Here is a 14,999-nt window from a genome sequence, read left to right on the forward strand (position 1 = left end):
AAGTGCAACTGCCTTATTTTTCTGTTTCTTTCCTTGTTAATTATGAATAGAGCAGTTAGAGGCTACTCCAGGTTTAAATTTTCTTCTTTTTCACTTTTATCATTTGTGTGTTGCTTTGAAACATCTGAAAACATGCAATCATGATTCACATATTTGTTGATGACAATGATGTTTGTCAACCACATTTTGAAAATAATAATTGCAGAAAAAATGCAGCAGAAATTGGACGATCTGTTTTAACTAACTTAGCTGCAAACTCACGTAATGACAGGAAATTGGTAACTGCTTTCCTGTGACATGATCTATAATCTCCTGGGTTTTATAGACATAAAAAGCCTACTAAAAGAAGGTAGATACTATTAACTTTTTCCTTTCCTGAGGTCCTTTGTCTGATAATACCAAGTACTTTGGAGAATGATAGTGTATGCATTTAACTTTTAGAAGCCTTCTTGCAAACATCCCCTGAGACATTAATTCCTAAAACCATTATCTAGGAGCATCCAAGATAATCTGCCAAATAGAGCATTTTGCCACTAGGAGACATGTATGTCTTGAAAGTGATTTTCCTGGAGGCTTGTCCTGATGCATTCTTTGGTTTATCAAAGACAAATTTCCTGGAATTGTCAGCAAGAAATTTGTTGAAAAATGTGTTATGTGGTCGTGGCTGCATTTTTCAGCCTTCTCTCTCTTGCCTACTGCTTTGTTTGGGAAAGATGCTCCTCGAAGCACAAGTAAAGGCTCGAAATTAGAGTGCAGAAACCTGACCCCCACCATCCAAGAGATGATGATAGAGGGTTAGGTCCTTGAGTATATGCTTTCTTTCGATACAGCCCTCCTGGGCACTGCTGTGCCGTGCTGAAGGCTGAGCAAAGGACCCAGCCCAATGCCTTGTTGATTTCCCTATCTTGCTGCTTTCCCAGTAATCTTGAAAGAAAATCATGAGTGATGGCAAGTTGTTGGGGAGTAGTTGTTAATTTTGAAGAAATAGAATTGTTTCTCATCTTAACATTTTGGATTTCACTAGGGTTTACCAGGATAGCCTTACAAGCTTGAGAGCCAGGACACAGAGCTGGCCCTGCATTTCCAGCTCCTCTAACACAAAGGTACCAAATCTCACAGGTCCTCTTCATCTGGGCAAAGCAGAATCTTGTGTAACAGTCTGGTCAGTATAGCCTCATCTCTTTATATAACAGTGGGTATGCTACTACCACAAAACCACTTAACGATCTGCAGCTCCTAATTCCCTGCTTCATTCTTCATCCTTACCTAACAGTCTTTGCTTGTCAAGAGTTTCCCTCCACCCTGTGACATATGCCAACTTTGCTTACTTAAGAAACTGGTGATTCTAGCCATAACCTGTGGGGGATCTGGAGCTCTCTCCAAGCCCCAAACTCCAGTATCAGATCTTAGGGATGTGTCAAAGTAACAGTCACAAACAGTTCTGTATTTCTTCAATAAGGCTTATGAACCTTTGAGGAACAACTGAAAGTCTTCAGAAGCAAAAAGAATGCAAGAAAACGGGGAGAGATGAAATCAAGTGAAATGAATTGTCCTTTAGGCTTCTGAGGGCAGAGAAAGCAGAGCTGCTTTTGAAATGGAGTCTAGAAAGAGAGAAGCACATAGGATTAGCTATAAATTTCACTGTTATTCTGAGCTGTTGTAATCTGCTGTTTGACCTGTGCATCCTCTCTCTGCCTTATGAGATTTTAGTATTCTGAAAGACAGGGGGTGGGAAAGTGGCTTAATGTCCTAAACCCTAGGTTTGAAATACCTAGACCATCTATATTTGCACACTTGTTAATCCTTATAAAGTCTGTTGAGCTATTCTCCTGGTATCAAGCTGAGTTTACAGCTTTTCTTCAGGTGCAAATTTTGGCACTGCTTATTGTGTATAGACCCTTGGTAGTGTCCTCAGTGCTCCAAGTGAGATGATGAGTTCATTTATCCTAAGGTTTTGCAGGGAAATAGTCCTTTTCCACAGGCATGGCTGTGGTAGGAGGTGGCTGGATGTCACACAAGCACTGCATAAACCCTGCTCGGAAATCACTCTCAGGTAAGAGCTAGGCAGCCAAAACACCAAGTTCAGATCATTCTGAACTGCCGTGCCTTTTCAGATCAGCTGTGTATTCATAGCTGACAAGTCAATTATTTTTAATCTGTCTTCAAATAGTTTGAAGCTGTGAGAGTTTTTAAGGACCTGTGAAGATTAGCAATGCTATTCTAGGAACTGAAAGGATAATGCTCTCCTACGGCTCTGGGGCTGAAGTATTAATTGCTGTTGTGTAACGCTACGATCCTTCACTGCCCACCTTTGCCCTCACAGGACGTACATCCCCATCTTCAGCAAACAAAAGTGAGAGGCCTCCAGCAGCTGCACATAGGCTGACATTCTGAAGCAAAAACATCTCATAAAAAGATAAAATTAAATCACTTTCTTCCAGTTTTGGGGACCACTTTTGTCTTTGTTTTGTGAATAAAACTGTTCCAAGCAGCCTAAAGAAGTCACTCAGCAGTGAAAGCAGAACAAGTTACAAAAACACAGCATCAAAGGGCATAAACACATGCACAACCATAATGCATCCTCAAGGCTCAAGTTCATCTGGTCAATCCATTAAGAGACTAAAAAGAAAGGTGTATATTTTTATTAAGTCTGCTATGTTAAGCAGAAAGTCCAGAAGACTGAGGCATGTAAAAGAAGTTTCAACCCATTTTATTTCTGGTTTATCTCCTGCCTGCTCCTCAGAAGCACATCAGGAAATTTCTGTCCCCCTGTTTTACAGTACATCCAGAGGGCGTACTCTGAGTTTACCCCAGCGGGTTCTGCCTATTCAGGCAGGGAAGGGATCAGGGCTTCACCATCCCTTCAGATGGTGAAGGAAGGCCACCAAGAAAGGCAGGGTCAGCACCATACAGACATGGAAAATCAGTCTTCAAACACAAGAAATGCATTCATCACCCAAATCTGTCCAGTATCCTACCCTGGCAAATAAGCTTCACCTTCATTAACTCCATTTAATAAAAGTATTTGAAATCTCCCCTATGGAATAACAGAGTAAAGCTCCAGAAGTAAATTACTTTTATCTCCCACCACTGATCATTAGTTCAGCTTATTACGCTGCTGTGGTTTTGGGGTTTGTTTGGGATTTTTTTGGGGGGGGAGAGTGGTGGTGTTCATTTGATTATTATATATTTTTTTTATTTTTATAGTAGCCTTTTGCTTGTGAATTACTGATTTCCTAATGCTCAATGGTTACTTTAATGTGCAAGCTGGAGACACATAGGGACCTACCTACATACTTATATGGTGAATTGTTATAGATCAGCAGATGGGTAAATCAGCATGGCAGTGTTCTTTTAGTAATATCACAAGCTTACTGTATTATTTGTTGTACTCACAGAACCACAGGATGATCTTCACAGGTTACTGTTATGATTTTTTTTTCAGCATTTAATGTACTATTCTGAGGCTGTTGTTTGCTAGCGTAAAAAGTGCAGTATTTACCTGAGAAAGCTCTGTGTACACGTAGAAAGATTGCCATAGCCTTCTACATCATCTAATTTTTTTTCTTTTCTACCTACAACATGTGTTTTTTGCTGTAGAAAACCAGAACATTTCTCATCAATGCATTTGTGCGATGCTTCTGGTTCCAGATGACGTGAACCTGTCTGTCTTCTCAGTATTTCAGCACTGGCTGCTGAAGTTAACATGTTGCTGGTGGTCTTTGCATGTCTATGGAATGTGGCTGGGGCTTTACTGTCAACTACAATTTCTCTCACGTGTTTTTCAGAGGTGGGAGGTTTTTGACCTTGGCTTTCAGTCCCTTCCACCAGATCAGAATTACATACCCAAATACTTTAAGCTGGTTATTACCTTGTCCAAACTTCTGATATTTTGTCACAGCAACAACAGTAAAACCAAGATGTAGAAAGAAAGCAAACAAAATACTATTTTCCAAGATCCAAAGTGAAATGTAAGGGAGAAAGAAGAAAATTAATCTGGTCATGGACATCCAGCAAGCCTAAAATTAATCTGTAGATTCAATAAGAAGTATGAAATGCAATAAAAAAGCAGCAATGCGAAATGCATCTAACCACATTCTTAATAGATCTATCAAATCAGATGATGGAAACGTAATCAGCAAAATGAACCTTGCCCTCTGGTGAAATACTTGATGAGATGCTTCTTGAAATATTACTTTCAAAATTGGAATTCCAGCTGGTGTGCCAAAAAAAGCATTAAGTTTGTGGTACATGATCTGTCATTTTTTGGTAAAGCATCTGCTTTTAATACTGCACCTAATCTTGTTTTAAAACTACATGCAGTTACTGTTAAATTTCATTTAATCCCTGACAGCGGTTGAATGGTGTCTTTGACTTTGCTGTGTTTGCTGTTATTGCAATTAGAGTAAATCCAGCAACTACAGCAGAACTGGCAGAATCTGTGAAGAAATGGTCAGTCCCCAAAAGTTACACACACACCATTTCTGCATGTACATTTAATCCAGTGTGTTTGAAACACTGGATTTATCTCTTGGGTGCCACTCTGGCAAACAGCCTTACACAGAAACCAAAACAAGCACTGCAGGAGTGGCCATGAGTTGCACTGCACCTTTATAGAACTTCTTTCCTTTCAGTGTAGTACAGTCTTGAGGACAGATTAATGCCTGCTGATTGCAAAACCTCAACTGGCAAGACATTTGTTGATATATAACAATAAAAATAAGTAACATGATAAACCTACTAGATACTCATCCAACCTTCTCTTCTCACTCACAGACCATCTGAAACCAATGAGTCTTTCCAAGATTTTCCAAGCAATTGGATTCTGACCAACGTAAAGATCACAAGATTAAATTTACCAGCTGTTAATTCTTTTTATATGTACATGAGAAACAGTTGGAGCAAATACTCTCCAAATTCAGCAACTGTTTCATCCATCCTCACCACATTGTTACAGAAACAGAGGAACCTGACCATGGAGGCCTGTCCTTGACAGGCTTTCATCAGTAGCTTCAGAGTAGGAAGCAGAAAATATGGAATTAAATTGATCTGAAATACTCTTTCCCTATGAATATACCCCTAGCCTTGTTATTTAGAAACTAGTTTATGACTTGCAGCTTTATATCCCATGCAAAATGTATTAGTCAGAGAGACCTGATGTTTATATGGATAAACCACAATACCTGGGGTTCATGCCAGGTTATCGGTTACCACGTACAACACTTACTACATGATCTCTCAGATGGATAACACCTGGAGCAGCTCTGTTGCACTGGAAATCATCTATAGTTCTGCAGTACTCATATGAATATAAGCAACTCTGCTGTAGGCATCTTATTAGCACCAAACCACATATCCCATGCTCCCCTTTTTCACATGTGGAAGTCTTTCTCTTCTCCTTAAAAAAATGTCAATTACAATTGTTCAGAGCAGATTTGCCCCTCACCCCACTGGCCCAGCTTTCAGAGAACAAACCTGTGCTAATACCCTTTTCTACAGTGCTTCCAGTTGAGCATATCCTTTTTAAACACCACAGAAGAAATTTTATGTTCAAGTGCTTTATAATTCAGTGTGTATTATAGTGAATTCAGTGACCTGTTTCTGTGAAATTGCCAGAATGAACAGAAAACAAACATTGTTAAATAGGTTTTTCTCTCTTTCTCTCTTAGGATGGATTTATAGACTTCTTGGAGTTCATAGCTGCAATAAATTTGGTTATACGAGGGAAAATTGAACAAAAATTGAAATGGTATTTTAAGCTATATGATGCTGATGGAAACGGATGTATTGACAAAAAAGAACTAGTAAGCATATTCACGGTAAGCAAGTTATGACCACTAGCAAGAGCATTTGACATAGTGTATTGCCTCTGAAATAGTGGTTCATCATGTGTTGTAAATGGATTGTCTGTACTTTGTGTAACGTTTTACAGTTGTAAAACCGGAATTATTCTGACTAGCGACACTCCTGCCATTAGTTTCTTGCTTATTGAAGTAAGCATCTCTAAGTAGAACCATAGTTCTACAGATGTAATTCTTTACTGAAAGTGAAAAACTAGAAGCAGTAGAGACATTATTGTGATAAAATGTGTTATAACGCAGGGTAGAACTGAAATAGCATAATGAATAAACAGCTGGTTAAAAGTGTTTGTGCCAGTCTGGTGTGGAAGACTGGCTTCTCAAACAGAACTTGCTGCAAGAAATAATGTAGATGTCATCAAACTGTTTTAATATTTTAATTTTTTGAAAGTCTTTTAGATTTGCTTACTACAAATGCCATAATCTCGTATTCTAAAATTAAGTTGGGGAAATTTAATTTTATCATTAAATCATGCAGTGACATTTGGATACAAATATTTTGGAAAATTTTGCAGAAAATGGGTCCATTTCAAACCCACAAACAAAAGCAGTGCATTTCTTTCTTTAAAATTATTTCTGTATTTTTCAACTTGCTTTAGTGAACTAATATTTTGCACTTCGGTAGCTGCTTTCATCCAAAAGGTATTATACGGTTCCTTGCAAATATGAATGGCTTAAGACTGCTCCCTAAATGTTCAGGATTCATTACAGACCAAGGTTTTGCTGCAGGGAGCATAAAATCTAAAGAGGGATTTAATGTCATAATAAATAAGGAACATACTTTTTCTGGATTCTGGGGGGGTGCCCGGCTAGTCACTGTTAAAGACTTTCAAGAGCTGCTGCCCAGTGTAAAAGGAATTTGAGCCACATGAAGCTACAGGGTTAAAAAATAGAGTTGATGCATCACCTTCTAAAGGGCAGCTTTCTAAAGGTAGGAGAGGCTGCATCTCCCAGATTCCTCCTTGTTTAAGACTAATGATATCTTTCTTTTGCAGATATTCTCCATATATTTTCACCCAGAGGCAATGAGGTGACTGTTCTGTCTTGGTCTTTATCCAAAAAGAGAATAAAAATACTTTTAATGTAAAGTTTTCTTTTTCAACTCACCTGTTTTTAAAACCAGTTTACAGATCTATGTGTTTTCTTCTCTTTTGGGGTACAAGAACCCTAACTTAAACCTGCCCAAGTCATTTGGCCTAGGCTTGTCCAACAAGATATATCATATCTGAACCATTAATTTAAATCACACAAGTCCTATTAAATCTTCATCTGTCCACACAGCCATGCAAACTTTGGATCATCAGATCATTATCAACCATCAAAATTCCTTCCAGACAAATATGCATCCTCTTAATGCGTTTTAATGGCCCAGTTATTTTAGTTTATTATTTAAGGTGTTTCTGTGGTAATCAGTAATTCAAGTACTTCAGGAACCACTGCCTTACTCTTAACACTACAGCAAATTTAACTGTGTCAGAGCTATAACTTTCTTCTGAAGACTGCATCAGGGTCAGACATAGAAAACACCAAACGATCTAAAGTAGGAATTATTAATACAAACAAGTTTATGTAGCTGTTTTTGTAAAATTCTTGCTGCCTTCTGGAACTTGTTTGTGCAAAGTAAGATAAAGACAGTGATAGTCAAGAATTCTACATCGGTGCTGAATAGATTTAACTTACTTTTTAATTAAATGTAATGAGTTCTAATATAATATCAGGAATACTGAAAGAAACTACTGGCACATGTGAGGAATTATCTTACACAACACAATCTCAGGATAATTCAGGTGTAGATAAAAAAATTCTGTAGTATGCCAATTACAGAACATATATGCATGTGTATTTATAAATATGTATTTCCTTAAGTTATTTGAAGGACAAGTAAATTCTCTCAACTTCCAGGTCTGCTGATCTGACTTTGTTTGTGATTACTAAGTTAAACATGTCTTAATAGAAAAATTACTTAAGCTTTCTATGTATGTGCTTTCAGCTGTGAAAAACAATACTCTACTTAAATCACACAGACCATAGGGCCCTCTCCAAAGACACAGAACTCTCTAGGGCCAGATAAAAATGCTGGTGTGCACTCTAAAGTGTATTGCAGAGCAGAGGTGCCACATGGTTTTAGAAGACGTTCAGAGATATGTAAATTAGTCTGTAATCTTCAGGCTGTGTTATGTTAATTAAATTTCCAATCCTCATTACTTGAAACAGCTATTCATTTAGTGATTTTTGAGAGGGTTGGCGAACTAAAGAGCTGCATCGCAAATACTGCATTTGCCAGTGTATTGTTTTCACAACTTGATGGGGAAAAAAGTCTGAAAGAACTTCCTCCATTTCTGCCTTCAGGCTATTCAAGCTATTAATGGCCACACTGACATGTCTGCTGAGGAGTTCACAAACATCATATTTCAGAAGATAGACGTGAACAATGATGGTAAGAATTTAGGTTTTGTTGGCACTGACAGGGATTTTCCTCCATAAGGAAGTGTGGGATCAAGAGGGGAGCTGAACATGCTACTGAAGGATTGACTGGATTAGATTAACAGAAAGCCTGAATCTGTTCTTCTTTACACATATTACTTCAGCTTTACAGTGAAGTGTAAATAAATCAACTGTCTCTATTAAGCTGACAGAGGAGTTACATGCAGTACAGGCTAAAACATAGAATCATAGAATAGTTAGGGTTGGAAAGGACCTTAAGATCCCCTAGTTCCAACCCCCCTGCCGTGAGCAGGGACACCACACACTGAACTATGTCGCCCAAGGCTCTGTCCAGCCTGGCCTTGAACACCGCCAGGGTTGGAGCATTCACAACTTCCTTGGGCAACTATTCAAGTGCCTCATCACCATCACTGTGAAGACCTTCTTCCTTATATCTAACCTGAACTTCCCCTGTTTAAGTTTAAACCCATTACCCCTTGTCCTACCACTAGAGTCCCTAACGAAGAGTCCCTCCCCAGCATCCTTGTAGGCCCCCTTCAGATATTGGAAGGCTGCTATGAGGTCTCCCTCATGGAGGTCTTGCGCTGTTCATCCAAAATGCCAGTACTCTAGTTGCACAGAAGAATAAAGGTGTGATCAAGTGGGGGTTTTAGTGTATTTCTGTTGGCTTAATCTCGCTAAAGTGGATAAGAAATCAGCTAAGATGCACAGTTGCACATGCATGTTCTAAAGACTGGACAGCACATTGGATGTCCCTTGAAGGCTGATTGTTAACACATGCTACTGTTTTTTCTCAAGATAACTACCCTGAACCAGTTGGACTTGCATTTGGAAACTAAAACTTTAATTCACTGCTTCAGAATTGTTTCTAGTAGAAAACTTGCACATGTGAATTCCTTCATACTTCTAATTATAAAAGTCCTCCTTCCACTGGCAATTATGTTTTACACCATTTACTGCAATCATTGGCAAATTAGGAATATTAGGAAAGCATTGCAGAGCAAAATCACCTAGTGAGGAATTTGGGGTGGGTTTGGTTTTTTTTTTTTTTGTTCATTTTTCTGGTCTTATTTGGTGTATTAAGGTCACTTTTTAAAACAGCTGTTTGCAATACATAATCAGAGTATAAACAGTGATGTTGTGGTGCATGTGAATAACTCATGAAGGATTTTTTTCCCCACCTGCTTAGCCCATTTTTTGGGTGAAGACAAATAACCAAAGGACTCCAAATAACATATAATCATAATCTAGTGTCTAACCCAAATTCTATGATTATTCATATTTTGACTCCTGCTTTGACCATATGTTTACTGAAAATATCTGTATCTGAGCTAGACCATCAGCTGAAAAAAATAACTTATGTGCCTTACATTTTAGCAATGAAATGCCAGAACATGAATTATTCAATTTATCTTCATAATACTCCCATTCAAACTGCTTTCCATTTTCTAAATAGCTGCAAAGCATCAGGACTAGCTTCACCTGAGGAACGGGACAAATTTTACCAATTTTAGCTTAAACTATGCTACGAGGATAGTTTAAGCTCCTTGCAGCTTCTTATTAAAGAAAAGGGCAAATAGACAAATAAGTTGCAATGTCCTTCCACACATTAAAATACAAGAAATAATCCCATGCTTGTCAGGAGCCATTCTTAAAACAAATCTCCCAAAGGCTTTGCGATTTATTTTCATTAGCTCAAGGAAATCTGAGACCTGTCATGGTTGCAATCTGTCTGGGTATGCCAGTCTGCAGCAGACTTTGTACGCTTGCATGCTGGTATTGGTACTTTGAAATATGCAGCCTGGGATCAAGAGGAGGGAATTCAAGACCAGTTGACCTGCATGAGCACGAAAATGATGCAGCATGTACATTTGATAAGCCCAGGAACCCCAGCCAGCCAACGACCTCAGCCAAAGGCAACAGAGGGAAGGAGATAGGAAATAAGAGTAGTGCCTGGGGTAGGAGAAGAGATCAGAGGGATGAGTGGCAAAAGCAGGAGGACTCAGACAAGCGTACAGAGATGGCTTGTTCTGTTTCTGCTCCTGGGATGATCTTATAGGGGCACTGGTGTTGAAAGAGAACACTCTCAGGGCACTGCATGCCAGCCCCTGGAGAGGGTCTTACTCCTCTCTCTGAAGCCTAACAGCCGGGATTTCTGTCAAATGATGTATTCCACTTTAATAGTGTGTGTATAAGCCTGTTTGCCAGTGAAGTGACGACCCATATGACTGAAAAGGAAGCAACCTTTACTGCCCATGTAGAAAGTGGTTTTCACATTTTTCAAATGCTGATCATTTTCCTTTTTCATATCAGATGAAGTTTCCAAGGTTGCCGTGGACAAAAACCAAAACACAAAAAAACTCTGGGGAGTACTTAAATCCAAAAATAGCCAAAAATCATCTAACTAAGCATTCACCAGAAGTGCATGCAACTTGAATTGCTGCTCCCCTGCACCCTGGGGCCCTAACTCATTCGTTTTCCTCTTTGTCTGGCCTCTTGTCATTTCTTATTTCAGTGACAAATCATTCACTGTTGCGATTTTAATACGAAACTTTAAACCATTCTCTGAGTAAAGAATTAAGCTTTTCCCATTAAACCAAGTTTCCCCTCTCAGAGAAAAACAGTTATCACTGGAATAATCACAGTTATCATAACTTCTAACCAGATAATTATGAACATTCCTGTGTACTGTGCAAACAGACATATGCCTAGGAGTGGCCTTTGCCTTTGCTGACATGGAAGAGAGCAGGAAAAGAGGAAGACTGTTGAAAAGTAGTCCTGCTCCTCAATAAAAGACATCTTACAGTTGTCTTGCAACTTCCAAGGTATTGCCCGATTTTGCCATGGGCCTAAAAAATCACACTTTAAATGACCATTTCAAGTTGCTTGCATGAATGTATCTAATCAAAACAGTTAACAGATTTTTTTATATTTTTTTTACTATATTTTATCATGGCTCTAAATAATCCTGGTAATCCCCAACAAATCACACCCTAATCTCTGTTAAAACTAGCTATAAGATAAATTCCAGTTAGCTCTGTGAGAATTGGTCCATACATCTAAATTCAGCCTTGATACAAGGCTTCATTAGCACCTTTTTTCACATTTGTGTCACCACAGATACTGAGTACTCATAATTGTCTTAGTCTTCAGTGAAAGCTGTGTTTGACCTGTTTTAACAGAAAAAAAGTGAGTCTGAATTCTAGGATCTGATGCAAAGTGGGAAAACATTAGCAAATACTCTTCCTGCATTTGCCTATCAGCAGAGAATGGGGAACCTTCCTGAGGGATTCAATCTGGCATGAATGGTCTTTGGTTGAATTGAGAGTGATTGCTGGGTTTCTTGGTTCCTAAGGAGTATGTGAATTCTTTTTAGGTGAACTGACTTTAGAAGAGTTTATCACTGGTGTGGAAAGAGACGAGGACCTAATGGATTTGATTACGAAAAATTTTGACCTTTCCAACGTACTCAAAGTCATACAGAACGGCAGGAGACACAGCATCTGAAGGATCCAGTGACAGATGTGGCATCTCTGTCATCATTTCAAGGAAGATAATATGTGATACATTCAGAGAGCTTGATGTCATCAAAGCCTGGCCCAGGCAAAACTGAGCAGCCTGCTCCAGGAGTAATAACTTTTGCTCTGACTTAATCTGTCTCCTTTTCTTTTCTTTATTCTTCCCCTCACTAATGACTGTGACAGCCACACATATAATAGAAAAGCTATTTGATTCAGTACAAATAACTTATTTGGTCTCTATGAACACTGTTCAGTGTAATCAATAAAATAATGAAAATATCACAAAATGCAATCTTTCTAGAAGACATGGAGTTAATAAATTTCTTCTTTTCAGAATGGGCTTTTAAACCTACCATCTGAAGTGTGGACATAATCTTCTAGGTAGGACTGGGTTGTATCAAAATCAATTAAGAATGGAGCCTGGTTTGCATTAACGTAACAATTGCTCCAATCAGTACTCAAAATTGGAGTAAGTTCTCTGGGAAATACCTCAGTCAGCTTAATATTCCCAAGGTGTGCATCCTCCTTAACAAGCTGTCTACCACTTTTGAATTTATTACAGCTTTATACTAAATAACATGATGTTTTGATGGTTTTGGCAGGGTTCAGCTACTGTTCTTTGAAATTAACCTTTTATAGAAGTGCTGGAATGAAATTCTGTTATTTTTGTAGAATAAAATTAGGAGTTCAAAGAATTGCTAAAACCAAATAATTCTGTAAGCACTCTGGTTTCCAGAGATTTCTGTCCTTTGACTTATATGCCCTCCTTTTCAAGACAGTTAGTTTCCACTGGGCTCTTTGCCACAGCTGCATCAGACAAAAGATATGAGGTATTGAGACTTGTCCCTACTGATGGGGTTGCTGGCTTCTGCCAAGACGACTGTCTAACAGCTGAATTATTCTTGCCTTTCCCTGACAGGGAGTACTACTTCAGGTATCTTTTCCCTGTCCAGATACTTGGGCAAAAGCTTTTAGCAATTTAGTCTTTTGAGATTTCTACCTTCTTTCGAACTGGGTTGCAATTGTCTCTGAAGATGGTAGCTGTTAGGAGTACAGAGAAGGCATTTACAGATGGCGTGATCACATATGCCTCATTTTCTTAGGAAACCAGGCTAAAACCACCTCAACCTTACTTTATAAATAACGAGATTAATTCTGTGAGCTGAAACGGAGCTGCATGAACTGTCTGCAAAGGAAAATTATAGTTCTCTCAGGTTCTGTTGGGATTGATTCTCTCTCAAGTCTGCAACAAGTTTTATCAGATTACTACATTATATCATAAATTCTCCTTGGCTGACAGTGGCCTGCAGGCATCATACTAATATTGACTATTGTTAGGAGCATCAGCTATATGCAAAATAATTTGTGCATGGATCGGTCCAGGTTGAATGAAACAATTATTAAGAGTTATGTATGAAAATATTTTTCTTCCAAATTCACTTCAAACCCATGTCCATTCGCACATGAAATGTGCTTCATCATCTGCAATTATTATCCCAGGTTCTGGTTTGATCAATGGAATATACTGAGAGTATGCAACATGCATCACTTGACATTATAAACAGTTCTGACATTATAGTTCTGACATTTTAATCTTTCATATCCTTTTAAAAAAAAAAAAAAAAAAGGAGAATGATGTATGAGACTGCTGCTGGTCCAAGTTTTAAGTTTTTGTATTTATTCATCATTGACACCTTAATATGTCATTGTCACTACCGGTATTCTCATACCCAGACTTCAAAAAGTCACTTTTCTTAATCTAATGCTTTTGTATTTAGATCCCATGAGGGTGGTGTCCTTCAGAATTGGCTTTACAGTATTTAAAATAGAATGGTCCAACCTAAGCAAGTTGAGTGTATGGAAAAAAGTTGTGTTTTGGATTTTTGCTTTTAAGCTCATGAAGTTATGGACTTTGAAAAATGACTACTATATGTGTACACCACCCCTTTCATTTTATAAAGGGATTTTAAAGAGAGTACTTCCATTTAAATTTGTCTAATGTTTGTGTGTAAGTGTAATTATACAAAGCGAAATACCAATTCAGGAGGAGTGCTGTGTTGTATTAAAAAATGACGTATGTTAGGAAATTCTTAGCCATTCTTGTCAGACAAAATTTTAAAGATGTAGCTGACATGATCATTTTCCCCACTTCAATCTAAAATCATTAAGCAGAAACCTGTGTAATTAAGAAGCAAGTATCTTTCCTGTTTGATGTAAACATTCTGGCATATCATTTCCAAAAATATTTACCTACAGCAACTCCACATTTATTCTGGACTATTCAAAAGATTCTTTTTTTTTTTTTTTTAATATATATGTTGAGTAACATGAATTTCCTTTAAGTTCTAAAGCAGAATTTGATACACAGCTGCTTGAGCTAAATACATTATGGACACGATTTTCTACTGGTCTCATTCTTCCAAATTTGTCAGCTGCTCATTAAGTGTATCAGTGAAATCAGGTGGCACGTATAAAACCTGTCAAGTGTGATTCCCCCTAAGTTTTGTTCTGAAGCAACATGAAGCTGCAACTCATTGTGCTGGAGGTGCTTTCTACTCGTGAAGGTATATTGTAAGTTGATCCTATTGGAATGTTTATTGCTAGTTTAATAGACAGCAGAAAAGGAAAAAGAAAGCCTGGTGTCAGCTCATGTTATGTACACACCTTGGGAAATACTTCAGTGGTTAAGGGGCAGTGCGGAGCCACCGATCCTGAGGGCTGCTCGAGCCCATAAGAATGCTTCTGCTTCAAAGCTCCACACGGGAGAGAGAAAACATTATAGCACATGTCCTCAAGAAGTGTCTTTGTCAACAAGATTGATGTTGTGTCTGGAGAAGCTGGGCTGTCTATATCATCACCACGGGGGATAGGCTTTAATTAAGATCGATGTGCACTGAGAATGGCTAATCATTCTGTCACCATACTCACCTTGGAAAGAATCACAGGTTTCAATTTCACTCTATTCAGCTTTGATTGTGAGCTTTGCAAATCAACAAGGTAATTGGTAATATATCTTCTAATACTAGCTCTTTTACAGTTAAGAAATGCTTATGACTTTATGTTTTTTTATTGCATCCAAACAGCTAAAGGTAATTAGTGTGACAGTGCCCTTCTTCAAACAATTCTTAATTGTCCTAGAATTATCTCCTTTTCTGGTAAAAAGCTGCAGTGTTTA

General features: G+C 38.2%; 1 protein-coding gene across 1 annotated transcript in view; it reads left to right on the top strand.

Annotated features, from left to right (window-relative positions):
* Window positions 1-11,810, top strand: part of LOC104409275 (guanylyl cyclase-activating protein 3-like) — a 28,733-nt gene extending 16,923 nt beyond the window's left edge. Inside the window, exons 2-4 of the mRNA XM_010019104.1 lie at window positions 5,670-5,819; window positions 8,208-8,295; window positions 11,680-11,810. Coding sequence (XP_010017406.1) covers window positions 5,670-5,819; window positions 8,208-8,295; window positions 11,680-11,810 — 369 coding nt within the window. The remainder of the gene's footprint in view (window positions 1-5,669; window positions 5,820-8,207; window positions 8,296-11,679) is intronic.
* Window positions 11,811-14,999: the final 3,189 nt, after the last annotated feature.

The sequence above is a fragment of the Nestor notabilis genome, unplaced genomic scaffold (assembly GCF_000696875.1).
Source record: "Nestor notabilis isolate BGI_N333 unplaced genomic scaffold, ASM69687v1 scaffold15797, whole genome shotgun sequence".
Classification (NCBI taxonomy): Eukaryota; Metazoa; Chordata; class Aves; order Psittaciformes; family Psittacidae; genus Nestor; species Nestor notabilis.